This window comes from Chlorocebus sabaeus, chromosome 16, assembly GCF_047675955.1.
Source record: "Chlorocebus sabaeus isolate Y175 chromosome 16, mChlSab1.0.hap1, whole genome shotgun sequence".
NCBI lineage: Eukaryota > Metazoa > Chordata > Mammalia > Primates > Cercopithecidae > Chlorocebus > Chlorocebus sabaeus.
The window spans coordinates 1,631,041-1,652,848 of NC_132919.1; the positions used below are offsets into that span (position 1 = coordinate 1,631,041).

Consider the following 21,808-nt stretch of genomic DNA (forward strand, 5'->3'; position numbering starts at 1 on the left):
CTGTTTTTGGAGACAGGGTCTTGCTCTGTTGCCCAGGCTGGAGTGCAATGGCACCATCTCCACTCATTGCAGCCTCCACCTCCCAGGCTCAAGAGACTCTCCCACCTCAGCCTCCCAAGTAGCTGGGACTACAGGCATGTACCACCACACCAGCTAATTTTTGTATTTTTTTTGTAGAGATGGGGTTTCACTATGTTGCCCAGGCTGGTCTCGATCGAACGCCTGTGCTCAAGCAATCCACCAGCCTCAGCCTCCCAAACTGCTGAGATTACTAGAGATTTCTAATACTCCTCAGTAACCGATAGAAGTATACAAAAAATATCACTAAGAATATAGAAGACCTGAGCAATGTAACCAATTGACTGAACCTAACATTTGTACAATACTCAACCTAACAATAGCAGAATACAGATTAACAGATCTTTTCCAGCACACATGGGACAGGCACCACGATAGACTGTATGCTAGGACATCAAAAAGTCAGCCTCGGCCGGGCACGGTGACTCACGCCTGTAATCCCAGCACTTTGGGAGGCCGAGGCGGGAGGATCACAAGGTCAGGAGATCGAGACTATCCTGGCTAATAGTGAAACCCCATCCAAAAAAAAAAAAAAAAAAAAAAGCCGGGTGTGGTGGCGGCGCCTGTAGTCTCAGCTACTCGGGAGGCTGAGGCAGGACAATGGCCTGAACCCAGGAGGCGGAGCTTGCAGTGAGCTGAGATCACTCCGTCTCAAAAAAAAAGGAGGGCCAGGGGCCAGGATGGGCTAGATATTGGGGTAAAGGCAAGTGGACAATTCCCATTAGGTTTAGTAAATTCCCTGACTGCATTTGGAATTGCTATGTGTGTAACGGAACACAGTACTTCTGTTGTAGTTAACAGTGCTCTATCCCAGAACGGAAGGAAGCATAAATTCCTAAGGAGTCCAGTGTTCCTTTACTAAATAGCAGAAATTCCTGGCGGATAAGAGGCAGGAAGGAAAATAATATTTACTCAGGTCTACATGTACTAGGTACTATGGTAAGAAATTTATATACATTATACCTCTGAAGTCTTCATAAAAAAAAAAGTTATAGAACTTGCCCATGACATAGCTTTTTTTTTTTTTTTGAGACGGAGTCTCGCTCTGTCGCCCAGGCTGGAGTGCAGTTGCGCGATCTCGGCTCACTGCAAGTTCCGCCTCCCGGGTTTACCCCATTCTCCTGCCTCAGCCTCCCGAGTAGCCGGGACTACAGGCGCCCGCCACCTCGCCCGGCTAGTTTTTTTGTGTTTTTTAGTAGAGACGGGGTTTCACCGTGTTAGCCGGGATGGTCTTGATCTCCTGACCTCGTGATCCGCCCGTCTCGGCCTCCCAAAGTGCTGGGATTACAGGCTTGAGCCACCGCGCCCCGCCTCTTTTTTTTTTTTTGAGATGGAGTCTCACTTTGTCACCCAGGCTGGAGTGCAGTGGCACGATCTCAGCTCACTACAACCTCCACCTCCGGGGTTCTAGTTATTCTCCTGCCTCAGCCTCCCGAGTAGCTGGGATTACAGGCACCTGCCACCACGCCCAGCTAATTTTTGTATTTTTAGTAGAGATGGGGTTTCACCATATTGGTCAGGCTTGTCTTGAATTCCTGACCTCATGATCCGCCTGCCTCGGCCTCCCAAAGTGCTGGGATTACATGCATGAGCCACCGTGCATTGCCAATATAGCTTTTGAAACATATTTTTAAAATCTATCTTAATTTATATTATTTATTTATTTATTTATTTTGAGACAGTCTCTCTCTGTTGCCCAGGCGGGAGTGCAGTGGCATGTTCTTGGCTCACTGCAATCTCTGTCTCCCAGGTTCAAGCAATTCTTCTGCCTCAGCCTCTCAAGTAGCTGGGACTATAGGCGCACACCACTACACCATGCTAATTTTTATATTTTTAGTAGAGACGCACTTTCACCATATTGGCCAGGCTGGTCTCGAACTCCTGACCTCGTGATCCACCCACCTCGGCCTCCCAAAGTGCTGGGATTACAGACTGGAGCCACCACGCCCAGCCTATTTATTTATTTTTATATATAAACAGGATCTTGCTATGTTGCCTAAGCTGGTCTCGAATTCCTGAGCTCAAGCAGTCCTCCCACCTCGGCCTCCAAAAGTGCTGGGATTGCCGGCATAAGCCACCGTGCCCAGCTTTATCAAGCAATTTATCAAGTAATATGGTTTACTAAATACCCTATTTCATTTAATTCTCACAAAAGCCATCTGAGCTAGGTCTTATCAGTATCCCTATTTTACAGATGAGGGAATTGAGGCCCAACATGGGCAATTGTCCCAAGATCCCAACTAGTAACATGACAAAGGTATGATGTGAACCCTATCTGACTCCAGAGCCTGTGCTAGAGTCAACTGCTTCCCCACCCTCTCAGCACTCCTCCACTCCTCAGCCTCTAACTTCTTATATCCAGTTCCCTGATCCCTGCAGTTCTTTCCAGGCCAATGGCCTCTTCTGCTCTCTCTTCTCTCCCCTCTTCCAGGATCCCAGTGGGGTCCAGCACTCTTTTTTTTTTTTTTTGAGACGGAGTCTCGCTCTGTCGCCCAGGCTGGAGTGCAGTGTCACGATCTCAGTTCACTGCAAGCTCCGCCTCCCGGGATCACGCCATTCTCCTGCCTCAGCCTCCCAGGCTCCCGCCACCACACTTGGCTAATTTTTTGTATTTTTAGTAAAGACAGGATTTCACCACGTTAGCCAGGATGGTCTTGATCTCCTGATCTTGTGATCCACCCGCCTCGGCCTCCCAAAGTGCTGGGATCCCAGGCGTGAGCCACCGCGCCCAGCTGGGTCCTGCACTCTTGATTCCCTTGCACCCAATCCCTTACTCCACAACTGTCTTCTAACAAAACTCTATTCCTTAATCACCAGTATAATCTACCCACCTTCTCCATCCCTGTCACTGCGTAACTGAGTGATTCTGGGAAAAACAAATGCTCACTTAGAGCTGTCTGCCCAAAACCCACCTGAGTTCTCAGCACGCCTTCCAGTCTCTCTCAGTTTCTTCAGCGATCATCATACCCTAACACCATCAAATTCACAACACACAACTCTCCCCTCACTCCAGCCCAACTCAAGCTGAAAAACTCCAAATCCTGTTACAGCTTCCCACTAACCTCATCTACATCCACATTTCTCCAGACCTCTTTCCTGTTAGGTTCAGAGGATTTGTCCTCTGCTTGCTCTTCATTCTATCCCTAGTGAGACCCTCTGCACCTCTGCGCATCAATTACCTACTTTTCTTTTTTTTTTTTCCTCGAGACGGAGTCTTGCTCTGTTGCCGAGGCTGGAGTGCAGTGGCACGATCTTGGCTCACTGTAACCTCCACCTCTCAGGTTCAAGCAATTCTCCTGCCTCAGCCTCCCACGTAGCTGAGATTACAGGCACCCGCCACCACGCCCGGCTAATTTTTTTATTTTTAGTAGAGATGGGGTTTCACCATATTGGCCAGGCTGGTCTTGAACTCCTTACTTAGTGATCCGCCCACCTCGGCCTCCCAAAGTGCTGGGATTACAGGTGGGAGCCACTGCGTCCAGCCAGTTACCACACTTTTCTATTGTACACTGAACTGCTACTGGGCTCCTTAATTAAAACATACTCAGGTCACTGCCATTCAAACACCTGCATTGACTTACAGCTCCCGCTAGGTGGCATCTGATGTCCTTCCTTCTCTTCAACTGGCAAACAGACTGTCCTTGCTGTCTCCACTCACTCACTTTCCATGAAGCCTCACCCACTGCCATCTGGCTTCCATCCCTACTATTTCTGTAACAGCTCCTGCTAAGGTCACCAATGACGTCCTAACTGCCAAATCCAATGGCTACTTTTCAGTTCTTATCTAACTGCCAAATCCAATGGCTACTTTTCAGTCCTTATCTAACCCAATGCTCTTAGGCAACTGACACTGCTAAGCATCCACCCCACTTCTGGACACATGTTCCTGAAGGCCTTGGTTCCAAGACCCAGCACTCTCCCACAGGTTCTGGCCACACTGAATCTCGGTATTCCCCACAGTTCCAAATCTGTCCCTCTCCTCTTCTCACTCTACACTGTCCCTGGGTGATGTCACTCGTTCTTGAGCTTTCAACCTTTTGCTGATAGACTCCCAAATCTACATCTTTGATCCAGACCTATCCTCCATGTTTCTTCAGATTGCTACTCACCTCGGACCCCCTAAGTTATCCCTGACTGCTGTTCCCTTTCTAGTTTCATTTCTCTCTGGAATGTCAAACTCATATTTTTTAAATCAAATCTCACAGATCATCAATTAAAGAGGCACCACTAAGGGAGTAGGGGGAATCTACACATACGTGTATACATGTACTTAAATACATATCTTGGAACTGAAGAAATATGGTATAAACAAACGCCTGCTGGACACCTCCATCTGAATGTTCTCAGAACTTCAAACTTTATATATCCTAAACTAGATTTTTCTATCTTCCGTCCTAAACCTGCTCTTGTTCATGTAGTCTTCCAGTTGGTGGCACTAACATCCACCTAGTCACCCATGCCAACATCTGCACGTCATTTTTGACTTTTCTTTCAGCATCCCATGACCACAAAGTTCTGCTGATTTTACCTGCTAACTTCTTATCAAACCTGTTCCCCTCTTCCTACCTCTACTTTCACTGCTCTCATCATTTTTACTGATTTATATATTTTTCTGGAGACAGAGTCTCACCCCATTGTCAGGCTGGAGTGCAGTGGTAGGATCTCAGCTCACTGCAACCTGTCTCCTGGGTTCAAGCTATTCTCCTGCCTCAGCCTCCTGTGTAGCTGGGATTACAGGCATGCACCACAACGCCCGGCTAATTTTCTTATTTTAAGTAGAGACGGGGTTTCCCCATGTTGGTCAGGCTGGTCTCAAACTCCTGACCTCAGGTGATCCAACCCCCTGGGCCTCCCAAAGTGCTGGGATTACAGGCGTGAGCCCCTCCACCCGGCCTGCTCTCATCTTTTTTTTTTTTTTTTGAGATGGAGTCTTGCTGTCTCACCCAGGCTGGAGTACAGTGGCGTGATCTCAGCTCACTATAAGCTCCGCCTCCTGGGTTCACACCATTCTCCTGCCTCAGCCTCCTGAGGAGCTGGGACTACAGGTGCCCGCCACCACGCCCAGCTAATTTTTCGTATTTTTTAGTAGAGACGGGGTTTCACCGTGTTAGCCAGGATGGTCTCAATCTCCTGACCTCAGGTGATCCGCCCACCTTGGCCTCCCAAAGTGCTGGGATTACAGGCACGACCATGGCGCCTGGCTGCTCTCATCATTTTTATCTGGACTTCTTCAGTGGTCCCCAAACCTGGTCACCCATCCTATCCTTTCAGGTCCATCTTTCTCACAGCTGCAAGAGTGAATCATCTAACACAGAAATTGGACAAAGTCTACATCTGTAATGTGGGAAGTTAAAAAAAAAAAGGAAAACAAATCTGACAAAGTCACTCTGTGTTTAAGACCCTTACATAATTCTTCCTAAGGTGTGCAATGCCCTCTATGATATGGTTCTCCACTATTTATCCAGCATCATCTCTTAACATTCCCAATTCCACAGTTTACTCCAACAAACCTTGAACTTTCCATAGTCCCATGTACACCAAGCTAGTTACATCGCCACACTTCTGGCTAAAGGAACGCCCTCCCTCACCTGCCTCATCACATGCTACTTCTTTCAGGAATCCTTTCCTCCTCCACTTCCAAGCTGGGCTAGAGCAATCATTAACTCTGGTGCTCTCAGATTCCCAGACACAGGTTAATCTAAAACCCAAAATGCTCAAAAAGCTGAAACTTTTTGAGTACCAACATTCTGAGCACAAACATGATGCTCAAGGAAAATGCTCTTTGGTGCATTTCAGATTTTGGATTAGGGACGCTGAACCTGTAAATATAATGAAAATATTTCGAGGCTGGGCACGGCGGCTCACACCTATAAGCCAGCACTATGAGAGGCTAAGGCAGGAGGACTGCTTGAACCCAAGGAGTTTGAGACCAGCCTGGACAAGAGAGTGAGATCCCAGCTCTACAAAAAATTTAAAAATCAGGCCGGGCGCGGTGGCTCACGCCTGTAATCCCAGTACTTTGGGAGGCTGAGGCGGGCGGATCACAAGGTCACCAGACAGAGACCATCCTGGCTAACAAGGTGAAACCCCATCTCTACTAAAAAAAATACAAAAAATTAGCTGGGCGTGGTGTAAGGCACCTGTAGTCCCAGCTACTTGGGAGGCTGAGGCAGGAGAATGGCGTGAACCTGGGAGGCGGAGCTTGCAGTGAGCCGAGATTGCACCACTGCACTCCAGCCTAGGTGACAGAGCAAGACTCCGTCTCAAAAAAAAAAAAAAAAAAGTTTAAATTAGCCAGGCATGGTGGAGTATGCACCTGTGGTCCCAGATACTCGGGAAGCTGAGGTGTGACAATCACTTGAGCTGTAGTGAGCTATGATAGCGCCACTGCACTTCAGCCTAAGTGACAGAGTGAGACCCTATCTGTAATAATAATAATGAAAATCTTAAAAAAAAAAAAACCCTGAAATCCAAAACATTTCTGGTCCTAAGAATTTTGGATAAAGGAAACTCAACCGTAATGCAATAGTTCTAAAACAAAATAGAACGTATCCTTAACAGAAAACTTACTAAAAAACAGAAAACATTCTGCGCATGTAAATGCTGCACATTTTGAGATGTGAACGTTCGAATGCAACAAAAATGTTATAGTTAACAGTTACTCTAATGGAAACCAGAGTGAGGTAACTTTTTTTTTTTTTTTTTTTTTTTTTGGAGATACAGTTCTTGCTCTGTTGCCCAGGCTGGAGTGCAATGGTAAGATCTCCGCTCACAGCAACCTTCGCCTCCTGGATTCAAGCGATTCTCCTGCCTCAGCCTCCGAAGTAGCTGGGATTACAGGTACCTGCCACCAGGTCAGGCTAATTTTTGTATTCTTAGCAGAGCTAATTTTTGTATTTTCACCACGTCAGCCAGGCTGGTCTCAAACTCTTGACCTCAGGTGATCCACCAGCCTCAGCCTCCCAAAGTGCTGGGATTACAGGCGTGAGCCACTGTGCCTGGCCAAGGTAACTTTTTAAATCTTGTGAAAACTTCAATATACATAGTTCGAAATTTTTCAGATTTTTCTTTCTCAATTCCAGTTGCCTTCAGCTGGGCCTCTAAAGGTGAAGAAACAAACTCTGAGATGCCTACGAGAGCTGCTTTTTCACAGGTTCTCTATGCCACTGGTTAATATAATTTAGACAAATAAGCCCCTGAGAAAATGCAAAAATAATGCTTTTCTGTTCAAAATAATAAATCCAACTTTTACTGTTGCCTTAATTTAGAATCATCACAACTCCGTAAGAAGGAGACTGCAGAATTCCTACAAGGAATTCTCAGAAAATAACTATAAAGTGACCTGACACTGTAAGCTGCTACTGCACAGAGCATGGAAACTGGCACACTAAGCAAAGTGGAGAAGGAAGGAGAAGCCGTCGGGGAAGTGAAAGGGATGTGAGACGAGCAGAGGACAGCAGAGGACAAGAGGGAAGCTCCAAGAGATGGCGGCATGTACCTTGGTGAAGGTGGTGGAGCCGGAGGCCATGAGAATTTGGCGCACACGGTTGTGGAAGCGCTGCATTGACTCATCGTCCACACGCAGGAAACACTGAGCTGTGCGCTCCTTAGTAACCTAAACCACAAAGTCAAGGTTACTTTGTCTGAGGAACTCCCAGAGAAGCAAGAGCCAACTGTGTTCACCACTAAGCCTTTCCACCCAACAAGGCTCTGGTGACTGACAAGGACAAGGGATGCCCGTGTTCCCGGCTCCCACTCACCCAGGAAGTGCAGGTGCGCTCATGTCACTCCCAGCCCCTCCCAGGCTGTACCTCATTCTGCAGGTTCCAGACCCCGTCCTTGTGGGTGAACTCCTCATAGCTGGTGCGGCACTTAGGCAGGATGCGGCATTCGAAGCCACACATGTTGAATAGCAGGTTGGGGTTGTCCTTACTGTACACAGACACGAAGCTGTTCTCCCACTGAACTGTAGTCACTGACCGTGGCAAGCGGTTCTTGATGTCCCAGAATACTGCCCGGCCTCTGCCCACAGAGAACCATATGGTCACATCAGTTTCTTGGAAGGAACTTCCCTTCAAAGGCCAACTGATGATATCCTGCCACAGCCACACGTCTCCCACCCGGGACACAGCCTCAGGTATGCCCTCTCTGGGCCCTTAGCCTATGTCCTTCCAGCTCACACAGCCCCAACCTAGACTCACAAGTTAACATCATGTTTCATGAGGCGCATGCGGGCATCTCGGGGCCAGCACTTCTTGTTGTTATAGCCAACGATGTTTTCATTGTTGGGGTCAGGGTGCTCTGTCAGGTAACGTTGAATCAGGTCCCGAGCTTCATCTGCTGTGAACCTACACCAGACCAAGTACACTGCTGAGGCCCCAATACACTTGAGATCTGGGACCCCACGGGTCCTCCAGCTCCACAGACGGAGACCCCACCCCATCCTACCCCCACCCTCCCCGGGCTTCATTCCATTTTAAAGCCCCAACAGCAGTTAAGTCAACTCAGCTACGATAGCTGATTTCAGAGGCAAAGCATATGCCTCAGTACCCTGCAAGGCTAGGAATCCAGGCAAGCCCGCACCTGAAAAAAATATGGATGCGGTCAATGTATCTGCAGAAGAGACGGATGGGGTGGGCAGCCTCCGTGGCTATGTCCTGGAAACTGAGAAAGTCATTTGGCATCTGAGGGGGCCCAGCCATCTCACTGGCCCGGTGCAGGCCCAACACAAGCAAGTCCATCACCAGGCCATAATACTGCACGATGAACGAGGCAAACTGCAGGCCTCTGATAATCCCGTATGAATTCGTATGGTTCATGTCCTAGAAAGAACGACAATTCATTTTTTTTTTTTTTTTTTGAGACGGAGTTTCACTTTGTCGCCCAGGCTGGAGTGCAGTGGCCGGATCTCAGCTCACTGCAAGCTCCGCCTCCTGGGTTCACGCCATTCTCCTGCCTCAGCCTCCCGAGTAGCTGCGACTACAGGTGCCCGCCACCTCGCCCGGCTAGTTTTTTTTGTATTTTTTAGTAGAGACGGGGTTTCACCGTGTTAGCCAGGATAGTCTCGATCTCCTGACCTCGTGATCCACCTGTCTCGGCCTCCCAAAGTGCTGGGATTACAGGCTTGAGCCACCGCGCCCGGCCAAGAACGACAATTCTTAACAACCTGAGCCATGTCCCAGGATTCTCCAGGGTCAACCTCTTTTGTTCTCCCCTTGGCAAATTCTATTTCCCCGGCTCCCCTCCAAGGTGGAGTTCTGCTCAGTCCCTCAGGCTGGAGTGCAGTGGTGCAATCTCAGCTCACTGCAACCTCCGCCTCCTGGGTTCAAGTGATTCTCCCGCCTCAGTCTCCCAAGTAGCTGGGATTACAGGTGCCCACCACACCCAACTAATTTTTGTATTTTTTTAAGTAGAAACAGGGTTTCACCATGTTGGCCAGACTGGTCTCCAACTTCTGACCTTGTGATCCAACCGCCTCAGCCTCCCAAAGTGCTGGGATTACAGGCGTGAGCCATTGCACTCAGCCTCCCCCGCAGCAAATTTTGAGTCAGTGGGCCAGACAGCCATTCCACACACAATTTCGTGCTACTGTGCCTGAGACATACCTTATAGTTGATGACGACATTGTTCTTGGCTGTCATGTAGTCAGCTATGTTGTGGTCCACGATGAGGCGCAGCAGCCTATTGAGCAGGGTCAAGTCGATCTTCTCATACATCTTCTCAAAGCGGGACTCCAGCATGACATTGCACTCGCCTTCACTTGTCTCCCACACGTCCTGCAGGTTATTGATGCCTGAGGAGTAGCAAGGCAGGTCTCCAGCAGGTTAGAAATCCTCTTTCAGGACTAGCCCCACAGTAACTATCATCACCTTCCATAACCAATCTCGCTACCATTCCACGTAGTCATCCGGATTGCTTTGACTATGGGCTTTCCTAAGTTTAACAGGAACACTACTTCCTTTTACTACCAGGCATCAGGAGAGTAAACCACTCATGCTGCCCAGATGAGAATTTTGACATAGAACTAAATTCATCCCCCATTCCTCACAGGGCAATCTCAGGAAAGTTCTACCTTGGCACCACTTGTAAACAAGCAGTGGAGGTGGTTCTGTGTCAGCAGGCTTAATCCAGGGTGGGAAGAGGCGGCGCTTGTCGGCTTCATACCACAGGTATTGGTCCAGGTAGGCATCAGTTATCTTCTCCAGTGGCTCTACGTCGTATACTGGAACCAGGTGGCTATAGAGATCCATGAACTCAATGCCCACCTGTGGGACAAGGAGGCTGGTTCACACCAATCACCTGAGGCAACCTGCTACTTTTGGTTCTACCAAGAATGAAAGGCAGAACCAAAAGGAAAACTTGGGAGGCTCTCACTCACCTCTTTGAAGGCTCTCTGTGTGAGGAGGTGACGCTTGATGCGGGACAGCGCCTCGTGGGGGTTATCGTAGGCCTGCTCGATCAGACCTAGCTCCTCCCTCTGAGACTGGTTCAACCGAGACTTCACACTGATAAGGCAATGGGAACGGTGAATGGGAAAACCAGGAGGAAGTAAAACCAGAAGAGACTGGGGCTACACCTTCTTTCTTTGGACTCTGAGGGTGATGCTATTCCCTGCTGTCACCTTCCCAGCAGGAACCTATCTACCCTAATACTCACCTATAAGCTTCCTTGAGCCGCTCCAATGCCAAGATGAGCAACTTGGTGTCATGCTTATAGGAGAGTGGGGGGAATGGGATGGGTGAGAACCTGCGGCTTTCCAACCAATGCACTGTGGTGGTATATACTGCCACTGCTTCCTCCGCTGTGATGTAAGGCCCGTCCTGCAAGGTGGACATGAAATTAGCCTCCTGCTCTAGCCCGATCCCCCCAGAACAAGGTTCAGTCGCAACTTTGCAGTCCTCCCTCATGCCCACTCCCCCACCACTCACAGCCAGCCCAGCCTACTCTGCCCAACCTTCAGGTAGTTGTGCTGCCGCTCCTGTTCTGCCTTCAGATAGAGCCGGGTGAGGCGGCCCAGGTTCTTTTTACACACAGTCTTGTCCACAGTGGCCCCTCGGCGGATCCGTTCTCGGTTGTAGTGGGCAGTGTTGGTCCACCAGTCAGCCTTGGCCTTCACATATCGAAGGATCATATTCTCTATGGGCGTTGGCAGTCCAGGGACCTAAAAGTCCAAAAAGCACAATCAAGCCGGGATAAAGCAGGTGCTGTGGTGCACACCTGTAGTCCCGGCTACTCAGGAGGCTGAGGAGGACTGCTCAAGCTCAGGAGCTTGAGGCCAGCCTAAGCAACACAGCAAGCACCTCTCTAAAAGAGAAAAGAAAAGAGATGGGAGCCAGATAGGCCCCTCATGAGTCTCAAAGTGGTGATCCTAACCTAAAGACAATGTTTACCCCTCCAAGTAAATGGAGAGACACCCACCTTCCAGGGAATGTTGGCTTTCCAGCAGCGCCAGGCTTCACTGAGGTGCTGCAGGATTGTCCGGGCCTTGTTCTGTTTGATCCCCTCAGGCATCATGTCCAGAATATCATGCATCACAGCTGCCCGCAGCTCAAGGTCGAAATGTGACTCCACTCTCTGTTTTGTTACTGTCTTTGCCACCCCCTTTGAGTGTCGACCTAGAAGTAGAGTATCCCAAGGGGATTACAAGCATGATTCCTTGCTTTTAGTAAGGGTCTCTACCTTCATGCCCCTCACTCATTATGGTCACAATAAAATTAGGTATTAACAAAGCGTCCATGTGCCCAGCATATGCAAAAAGATGAGCTACCTTAAACATTCACAACTACGCTTCTGAAGAATGTCCACTCCTGCAAGTGCATGATTGCCTCTCGAGGCCCCAGAAGGAAGCCCAAGAAATAGAAAACTAGGTCAGATTCATTTTGAGAACTGAACCTAAAGGCAATCCAGTAGCAAGGGGTGCTCATACAAGAGCAGGGAACAGACTCAAACAACGAGAGGTAGCTTTGAAGCAGTAACAGGAGAAGTTGGACACAGAGAAAACCACTCACCTTCAAACTGCCGGGCCAGGAGGTTGCCCAGCCATCGCTCCAACAAAGGGGTAATGCCACGCATGAAAAACAGCCAGACTCGCCAACCGGCAGCCCAGAAGCCACAGCCAGGACCCTTCCCTACAGGGCCCTATAATCCCAAGCAGAAGTTAAGAACACAAGTTAGCAATGCATTTAAATAGCAACAGAGGCCGGGCGCGGTGGCTCAAGCCTGTAATCCCAGCACTTTGGGAGGCCAAGACGGGCGGATCACAAGGTCAGGAGATCGAGACCATCCTGGCTATCACGGTGAAACCCCGTCTCTACTAAAAATACAAAAAATTAGCCGGGCGCGGTGGTGGGCGCCTGTAGTCCCAGCTACTCGGGAGGCTGAGGCAGGAGAATGGCGTGAACCCGGGAGGCGGAGCTTGCAGTGAGCTGAGATCCGGCCACTGCACTCCAGCCTGGGCGGCAGAGCGAGACTCCTCAAAAAAAAAAAAAAAAAAAAAAAAATAGCAACAGAAACCTGGGCAGAGGTGGGGCATATATGTATAATATACATAGAGACGAATATATGGATGGCAGTAGAGGAGTAAAAAGAAAAAAACAACTCTGGGTCCTCAACATCTAAACAACATCTAAAACAAAAGGGTAAATGAGAGGCCGGGCGCGGTGGCTCAAGCCTGTAATCCCAGCACTTTGGGAGGCCGAGACGGGCGGATCACGAGGTCAGGAGATCGAGACCATCCTGGCTAACTAACATGGTGAAACCCCGTCTCTACTAAAAAAATACAAAAAACTAGCCGGGCGTGGTGGCGGCGCCTGTAGTCCCAGCTACTCGGGAGGCTGAGGCAGGAGAATGGCGTAAACCCAGGAGGCGGAGCTTGCAGTGAGCTGAGATCCGGCCACTGCACTCCAGCCTGGGCGACAGAGCCAGACTCCGTCTCAAAAAAAAAAAAAAAAAAAAAAAAGGGTAAATGAGAAACCTTAAGGCAAAAACCAGGAACTAAGATTGCCCATGTGAATTTAAAGGGGCAGTAAGGATACACTCATAGCTGGTCTCCAAACAGGTCCCTGGAAAGAGCCCTGTCTACATGTATAAATGAAAAAAGATGTGAGAAAGTAAGTCCAGTGAGGCTGGGTACAGTGGCTCACGCTGGTAATCCCAGCACTTTGGGAGACCAAGGAGGGTGGATCACCTGAGGTCCAGAGTTCAAGACCAGCCTGGCTAACATAGTGAAACCCCACCTCTACTAAAAATTCAAAAATTAGCCAAGCATGGTGGTGCGCGCCTGTAGTCCCAGCTACTCAGGAGGCTGAAGCAGGAGAATCGCTTGAACCGGGAGGCGGAGATTGTGGTGAGCTGAGATCGTGCCACTGCATTCCCCCGGGGCAACAGAGCAAGACAGTCTCAAAAAAAGAAATAGATAAATAAAAATTAAAAAAAAAAAAAAAGCTAGATTACAGGTGGCAGGCACCTGTAATCCCAGCTGCTTGGGAGGCTGATAGGAGAATTGCTTGAACCCAGGAGGCAGAGGCTACAGTGAGCTGCGATCGTGCCATTGCACTCCAGCCTGAGCGACAAGAGTAAGACTCTGTCTCAAAGAAAGAAAGTCAGTAGAGTCAGGGTCTCACCGTGTTGAAACGATAATAGATGAGATGCTTCAGGTCCTTGCACATGCGAATCTGTCTCATCAGCTTGTATTTGTATCGATACATGCCCGTCAACTGCCCAACATGGGCAAATATATACTGCAATCCATCCGCCAGCTGCAAGACAATTGCCCTGTCAGACCTGGAGCTTAAACCAGCTCCACGGTCGGCACGGGCTTCCTCCTCCAGCCTCCTCACCCAGGCAGGGGTTGGGAATACCTAACCTCACCTGGAAGGCATCCACATTGCCCAGCCGATACTGCACGTGACTATCCACCACCAGCTTAGTCAAACGCAGAACTTCCCGACACAGGTGGAAAGCATTCCCAAAACGTGATTTCTTTCTTTCCTGGAGAAGATGCAAAAAAAAAAACAAAAAACAAAAAAACAGAAAGAACATGAATGAGCAACGGACCCAACTGGATGTCTGCCTTCGTCAGCAGCCAGAGCAAAACCAGCTGTCCGTCCCTGACACCCCAGAGGCCCTTGGGACCAATGCAGGCACCTTGGTGGTGAGCGTTTTCACGGGCTTGAGGTTGAAGTTGTAGTCCAGGTGCAGGTAGTTGAGGTTTTTGCGGTGAATGAGGAGGTTGAGCATGTTATAGCCCTGGCGGCAAACCTGGAGCCCAACCTCCACCCAGTCCAGCTTTGTGGACTGAAAGAATTTGGTGGCTTTGAAGGAGCGGAACAGATACCTGAGGTGGGAACATGGAGAGTGAGAGTCAGCCTACTAATATCTCTGGAACCAAAGTCTACACAGGGCCCTGGGGCACCTCACCTCTTCTTCTGAGCCTTCGGAGGCCGGTGCTTCAGGGCATTCAGCACATAGTACTTAAGCAGCTTCTGGTAGGAGACCCTCACTTTCACAGGCTGCCCGGCAGGACAGTGCTCCCGATACCTGGGAAAATAAGCCCACCAGAGTTCAGCCATCGCTTCTTCCAGCCACTCTGCTAAAGAATGCAAGCCTTGGGTTGTCTGCCACTTTTATGAAAACAAGAATTTTTAAGAAAGGCTACACGCCCACCTAGTTGGAGTCTTTTCTCCTATATATCCACTATTGTTCCCCCTGCCCCAGGGAGAAACCTTACCAGTTCTTGACAAGCGGTATGTCCAGGGCCCGACGGGTGCGACCAGAGCGTAGGTTGAAGGGCCGTGGGGCCCAGAGCAGGGCAATGCCATTGGCTGTATTGTCTGTATAGAGGGGTGTGTCCTTCAGGAAGGGCTCCACAAACTCCGGGAGCTCAAATTCCTCATCATCATCCGGCAACGGTTCCTGGCTCTGAAAAAGGAATCCCTCTAAGGGTTTAGTTCCTGCTGAACTAGGCACAGACTTAAGAGGGAAATTATCTGGGGCCAAGCACAAAGCCTGTATCTGCCATGGAAACTGGGCTGTCTGACTGAAGCAGCCCTGAAGTGCCAGCGCAAAGGAGACCAAGGGAGCAAAGAACAAGACAGGGCCACCAGGAAAGCAGGTGTCACTTCTCACACCTCAACTGGCTCACCAACAGAAAGCCTCCCAACGGAGCCCCAACACCACAGCAGCCAACACGGCAATCACCTCCCACCCAAGCTCCAAACACTGGGCTTGGACACAACGGAACACAAATGAACATCGAAAACATTATGGTGAGCTTAAGAAGCCAGTCACTGAAGACTACATAGTGTATGATTCTGTTTCATTCTATCGTATGAAATGTGTAGAATAGGCAAATCTACAGACAGAAAGTAGATTAATGGTTGCGTAAGAAAGTTGGGGAGAAATGGAGAGTAACTGCTAAGGGTTTCTTTCTCAAGTAATGAAAATATTCTCAAATTGCATGTCATGGCAGTTGGGACAACTCTAAGAATAAGCTAAACACCACCAAATTACACACTTTAAATGGTTAACTTGTATAGTATGTTAACTACATCTCAATATAAAGACTAAAACAAACAAATACAATAGAGACAGACCAGGACAGATTATCTAGAGCACCCAACAGGAGAACCATAAAGTCCAGAAGGATAATCACATAAACCAGGATTATACCAATGACATGTTTTAAGGCAAATGCTAAATTCTCAAATTCGCTTATAGCTCAAGGGGAATACTTAGCAAGACGGAAAACACGTCTCCCTCCACTTGAGTGTTCAGTAACATTTCAGCCAACCTCAGGCATTTCTCCTAGAATTGCTGAGGGAAAGTGTCCCTTCCCTTCCTCACCTTGACCGAGTGCCTGTGGGAGATTGGGTTGATCAAAGGGTCAAAGTAGAAAGCTGGCAAATCAGGATCCTCAGTTTTGATGAATACAACGTTGGGAGTATGGTACCTAAAACGAAAGGAAGAGTCAGCCAAAGTTTTCCTGCCCTGGCCCAACCTAAACACCAGCCTTCTCCTTTCCAACTGTTGTGTTCCAGGTCTCTTACCAGGTGAGGTGGACATGGTGTGGAAGATTGTTGTACAGGTAAGGAAAAGCAATCTTGTATTCAGTGCGGATAGGCTGCCGGATGATAATCTTGTTAATATCATTGAATTCATTCCAGTCTTCATCCCTAGGGTACAATATCAAGAATAAGCAGACTTTTTTGTTTTGAGACAGGGTCTCGCTCTATCACCCAAGCTGGAATGCAATGGCATGATCATAGTTCACCGCAGCTGCGACCTCCTGGGCTCAGACAATCCTCCCACAGCTCAGCCTCCCAAGTAACTGAGACTACAGGAAGCTGCGAGTGCCACAACACCCAGCAAAACTTTGGTAAAGATAGGGTTCTGTCATGTTGCCCAGGTTGGGCTCAAACTTCTGGGCTCAAGCAATCCTCCTGCCTCAGCTTCCCAATGTGCTGGGATTACAGCGTGAGCCACTGCACCTGGCGCAGACTAACTTGGAAGTTATATCAGGACTTTAAGGATCAAGATTACATTTTATCCAACTCAAAATGTCTAAAATCCCTAATCTCTCCAACTCACTGTAGGTTGATGTCTCGAACAAGAGGTTCAAATTTGGGGCCTCCAGGAATGGCCATATTGAGTGCCTTGGATGTAAAGAAGGCCTTCAAATCAAACAGGTAGAAGTAGTTGTCATCCACCAAGTCTGTCAGGAGCTGATTAGCTAGGCGGTAGAGAGTCGACATCATAGGTAGTGTGAACTGCCAGCGCTGGTAAGTGGAGCCATTTACATACCTAGGGTAGAAAATGAAAGGCCCACCTCAAGTAAGCAGCTAGACAAACCATACCACCTACTGATCTCCCAGGACTCCCTCTGGGTTTCCGGAACTCCTCCCAGGAGTAGCATCTCCATCTATCACTCACTTCCTGCTGTCCCTCAATGGCTGGTGGTCATAGAACCAGTCCAACACAGGGGCGTCCTCCTCAGGGTCCAGTTCTAGCTGAATGGCCTCCAGTGGCTCAACATCTAGGATGTTGTCAGCATAGTCCAAGGGCGGCTCCTCATCATCAAAAGGGGGAAAACGCATCCTCTTGAAATGTCTCCTATCTCTTTTTTCTCGGCGCATCATAATCCACATTGACCTGGAAGGCAAGAACATCACACGACCATTTCTACCCACTGCCCCCCAACCACCACCACCACCGCCCACCATATTTCAGCCTTTCTCACCCCCACTGGGAGATGTAGACAGGTTCAATAACCCAGGGAATCTCATTGACGAACGAAATGGCTCCAGTGATGTGGTACAGCACAGGCACATCCCGAATCTGCTCCCAAGGCATAGGCATGTTCTCCAGGAGTTTGAGGACTGCATGGGGCATGTACTTTAGGGCACTGGCACATTAGAAAAAGAGAAGGCTATTAGAAATGACGAGGTGTTCTGCCACCTGTCCCATGCAGAGAAGCCACACGTTCATGTTCCACAGTAAATCCTACCTTACAATCCAAGCTCCCAGACTTAGCCCATAGGCCCTTCCTAACCAGAAACCCTGCCTCTCCCTCTCCAACTTCACCTTGCACCACTCTTCTTAAATGTCATAGTCCCACAGTGCTGGTATCGGCTCCTCTAAATCAACGGTTATCCCTCTGGAGACAACTTTGCGGCTGTCTCACATCCTATTCCCTCAGTATCTTCTCATAAATCATAATAAAGTATTCACCATATTTCACTATCACCAGTTGTCTCACGTCTGTGATGCCACTAGACTGCACACTGCAGAAAGGCAGAGATTGTTACCCTCTGCTCGCTACTATACCCCTAGCAGCCAGCACAGTTCTCAAACTACTTTTTGAAATAAACAAAACTTCCAGTTCATTACACGGCAAACATTCTTGTGTCCAAATAGAACAAGAATCTGCTAAGACATCTGTACCTGTACCCACCCAGTTTACAGCCAGAGAAAAACAGCAGTAGGGATACCTCTGAAATCAAATACCCTAAACACAGAATTCAGGTCCCTGAGGAGTGACAGGTTGCCACTATGCACAGTATCCCACTCTGGGCTTCAACCAGCTCAATGACAGGGACATCTTATAATAGCATCAACAGGACAAATTAAAGTCCCAGTCCCAGATCAGGAACAGAAGAGAAACAGACTGCCTAAGTGGAAGATGTAGAAATTATCAGAGACTCCTACTGGTTTTCTCCTTTCTCTTACATCCACCAAGATGAGCTGTCAAAGCAGCGTCCTGTTCCAAAATGACAGAGCATCTATCCAAGACTGTGGGACAGGGAAAAAAGGGCCAAATTCCAAATGAAATTATTTCAGGATGTTCCTTACCCCAAGTAAACCCTTTTGTCATGGCGGAACTTTCTGTTGGTCATGTCTCCATGGTCTCGAATGATCTTCCTGACATGTTCCGGGGGCATGTCTTCCTTCTGGGCATCCACAAACCCGAACTTCCGCTTTTCTGCATAGCGCTTCGCCTGCAATTGCTGCCATTTTCGAGCTACAAAGGCACCTCAGTTTAAAGGACTGTACACCCTCAGCCTAATCCTCTTCACCTCTTGCCCTAGGGTAAGCTCCTGTCAGTGAGTGTGACAGAGGAGCAGGCACCCAGCAGGAAGAAGCACTCCTTGCCAATTCCACTTTACTATATTTTTCCCTTCATCACATGTATTACTACCTGGGTTTGTTTGTTTGTTTCTTTGTTTGTTTTGAGACGCTGTTTCGCTCTGTTACCCAGGTTGGAGGGCAATGGAGCGATCTCGGCTCACTACAACCTCCGCCTCCCGGGTTCAAGCCATTCTCCTGCCTCAGCCTCCCCAGTAGCTGGGATTATAGACACGCGCCACCACACACGACTAATTTTTGTATTTTTAGTAGAGATGGGGTTTCACCATGTTGGCCAGGCTGGTCTCGAACTCCTGACCTCAGGTGATCCGCCCGCCTGGGTCTCCCAAAGTGCTGGGATCACAGGTGTGAGCCACTGCGCCCGGCCTGACATTTTTATTACAGATCCTCAAGGTTTTGTTACTGTCTATCTCTCCCGCTGTAATTTAAACCCCGTAAGGACAGGAATTCTGTCTCTATCACTACTGGATCAGCGCTTGCAGATAACACGCGCTTAAAATGACTTGATACAAAGTTAAATGGGGCTAACAAGGGAGTTGTCACTTCGGGAGCTGCCCAAACGGGGAGGGTTCCCAGCCACCTGCGCGCGCGAACACCCGCCCCGCCTACGGCCCGCGCGCCGCTCCACACTCGACTCACCTTTCTCCTGCAGCTTCTCCTCCGACATGTAGTCCGGTAGCGGGGCCAGAGGGCCGGGCACCGGGTTACCCGGCCCTCGGTAAGGAAATACTCCGGCCATGCCCGGAGAATCTGGACAGCGGCGGGACAGAAAAATTCACTAATCACAGGCCCGGGCCCACAAGAAGCGCAGCAGAAAGGCGTCCGGGGACCCCGGCCTGCAATCCCGCCACACTGAGTGCATCCAGCCCCGCCCGGCCTAACCCCTTGGGTCACTCAGCCCGACCCGACCACGCCTCCCGCAGCCCGGCCTTAAACGCCTGCCACGCACCCTATAGCCCCTCACACAGGAGGCCACTTTCGCCGCAGCGCAATGGCGGCCACTCTGCGTCCGCTCCGCGTTCCGAGCGCCGGAAAGTGCGCAACCCGACTTCAGCAGTTGATCCAATCGGCGCCGAGGTGCTCAGATGGATTGGTAAGGTGGCCAATTAGAGTGGCACACTGCGCCGAGGAGGCGGGCCCACAGGCGGAAAGGCTTTGAATACAAGGGGGTGCGGTCGGGGAAGCCCCGCCTCCCACGTTTCCGAGGCTGTTTCTGGGGCCCCCGGCAGACCTCAGCGTGTGATAGGCTCCCGGCGTCGCCGAGACCGAAGTCTGGAGGCTTTTAATAAATTTGCCAAGATTGCGCATTGTACGATGTCTGTTGTCATCAATGTATACGTGCAATGCAGTACTAGCTAGCTCCAGGACGGTCATTTGTTCATGCATTCATTCATTTAACCATCCTTTATTGAGTGCTCACTGTCTACCGAGGACGAGGGATAAAGCAGGAAAAAAGACAACCAGTAGAGCTCACAGGGGAGCAGAAAGAATCAAGCCCTTGGCGGGGGGCGGTAGCTCACGCCTGGAATCGCAGCCCTTTGGGAGGCCGAGGCGGGCGGATTGCTTAAGGCCAGGAGTCCAAGGCCAGCCTGGCCAACATGGTGAAACCCCGTCTCTACTAAAAATACAAAAATTAGCTGGGCATGGTGGTGGGCGCCTGTAATCCCAGCTGCTTGGGAGGCCGAGGCAGGAGGATCGCTTGAACCTGGGAGGTAGAGGTTGCAGTGAGCCGAGATCATGCCACTGCACTCCAGCCTGGGTTACAGAGCGAGACTCGGTCTCGTGGGAAAAAAAAAAAAAAAGTCTGAAATTCCCACCAAGTTTATTGTGGAGGATGCAGAGGAATTGTAACCCATACAGCCCTTCAATCTAGTTGAGAATTTACAAATCAAAGTGAAATAATTAGAAAAAAATGCAAAGGATGTCAATGTGCTTTCAGAACGGTAAAAATTTAAAAACAATTCCTTTTGTTTTTTTTTTGAGACAGGGTCTCACTCTGTTGCCCAGACTGGAGTGCAATGGCGCGATCTCAGTTCACCACAACCTCCACCTCCCAGGCCCAAGCGATTCCCCTGCCTCAGCCTCCAGAGTAGCTGGATTACAGGCAGGTGCCACTACTGCCAGCTAATTTTTGTATTTTTAGTAGAGACAGCGTTTCACTATGTTGGCCAGGCTGGTCTCAAACTCCTGACCTCACGAAATCCTTCTGCCTCGGCCCTCCCAAAGTGCCGGGATTACAGGCGTGAGCCACCATGCCCGGCCTAAAAACTATTTTTAATGCAATGGGGAGTTTGGGCAAGGGCTGGCTAAGTGACTTATCCAGGCATACATACTCAGCTAGTCTGTAGCACAGCCAGAATCAGAATCACGGTCTTTGGTTTGGTTCAGGGCACTTTCCTATACACTATTTTGCCTCCTTCTTTATAGACAGGCCACAGAATGGAGAAATTTCAAGGTAGAAAGGTAGGAGTCGGCTGACGACTAAACATCAAGTCAGATACATTGCCTCTGGAGTGATATTTATAAGTCAGGCTTTTTCCGTTTGAAAGGCAGACTTCTATTTGTCAAGTATTGATTTCTGCACTCTTCAGGAATGCAGTAATTGTGGAGGGCAGAGGTGCATTTCAGCTTTCCTCTGTAGACACGAACATCACTTAGCTTGGTACTGTGGAACATATTCTGCTTTTTTTTTTTGACACGGAATCTCACTCTGTTGCCCAGGCTGGAGTGCACTGGCACGATCTCGGCTCTCTGCAACCTCCACCTCCCAGGTTCAAGTGATTCTCTTGCCTCAGCCTCCTGAGTAGCTGGGATTACAGGCACGTGCCACCACGCCCAGCTAATTTTTTGTATTTTTAGTAGAGATAGGGTTTTACCGTGTTAGCCAGGTTGGTCTCCATCCCCTGACCTCATGATCTGCCCAGCTCGGCCTCCCAAAGTGCTGGGATTACAGGCGTGAGCCACTGCGCCCAGTTGGTAGTAAATACTTTCTTTGGCTGAAGCCTTGCCCCTCACTCTGGCCTGCCAATCTGTGCCCTTAAGAGGACTCCCTCATCTCCCAAACCTTCACTGGTTGGCATTGCTAATC

The 21,808-nt window shown here is 49.3% G+C and overlaps 1 protein-coding gene across 1 annotated transcript in view; it reads right to left on the bottom strand.

The window, feature by feature from the left end:
* The window catches only part of PRPF8 (pre-mRNA processing factor 8), a 32,311-nt gene extending 12,518 nt beyond the window's left edge, over positions 1-19,793 (bottom strand). Inside the window, exons 1-24 of the mRNA XM_008009786.3 lie at positions 19,670-19,793; positions 19,360-19,470; positions 18,427-18,595; positions 17,315-17,479; positions 17,008-17,226; positions 16,666-16,878; positions 16,125-16,250; positions 15,922-16,027; positions 14,807-14,997; positions 14,497-14,616; positions 14,224-14,413; positions 13,948-14,067; positions 13,701-13,835; positions 12,087-12,216; positions 11,497-11,693; positions 11,033-11,239; positions 10,735-10,898; positions 10,457-10,583; positions 10,151-10,343; positions 9,684-9,871; positions 8,662-8,900; positions 8,280-8,426; positions 7,890-8,100; positions 7,577-7,693 (exon numbers count right to left, since the gene is read on the bottom strand). Coding sequence (XP_008007977.1) covers positions 7,577-7,693; positions 7,890-8,100; positions 8,280-8,426; positions 8,662-8,900; positions 9,684-9,871; positions 10,151-10,343; positions 10,457-10,583; positions 10,735-10,898; positions 11,033-11,239; positions 11,497-11,693; positions 12,087-12,216; positions 13,701-13,835; positions 13,948-14,067; positions 14,224-14,413; positions 14,497-14,616; positions 14,807-14,997; positions 15,922-16,027; positions 16,125-16,250; positions 16,666-16,878; positions 17,008-17,226; positions 17,315-17,479; positions 18,427-18,595; positions 19,360-19,459 — 3,774 coding nt within the window. The 5' untranslated portion in view covers positions 19,460-19,470; positions 19,670-19,793. The remainder of the gene's footprint in view (positions 1-7,576; positions 7,694-7,889; positions 8,101-8,279; positions 8,427-8,661; positions 8,901-9,683; positions 9,872-10,150; positions 10,344-10,456; positions 10,584-10,734; positions 10,899-11,032; positions 11,240-11,496; positions 11,694-12,086; positions 12,217-13,700; positions 13,836-13,947; positions 14,068-14,223; positions 14,414-14,496; positions 14,617-14,806; positions 14,998-15,921; positions 16,028-16,124; positions 16,251-16,665; positions 16,879-17,007; positions 17,227-17,314; positions 17,480-18,426; positions 18,596-19,359; positions 19,471-19,669) is intronic.
* Positions 19,794-21,808: the final 2,015 nt, after the last annotated feature.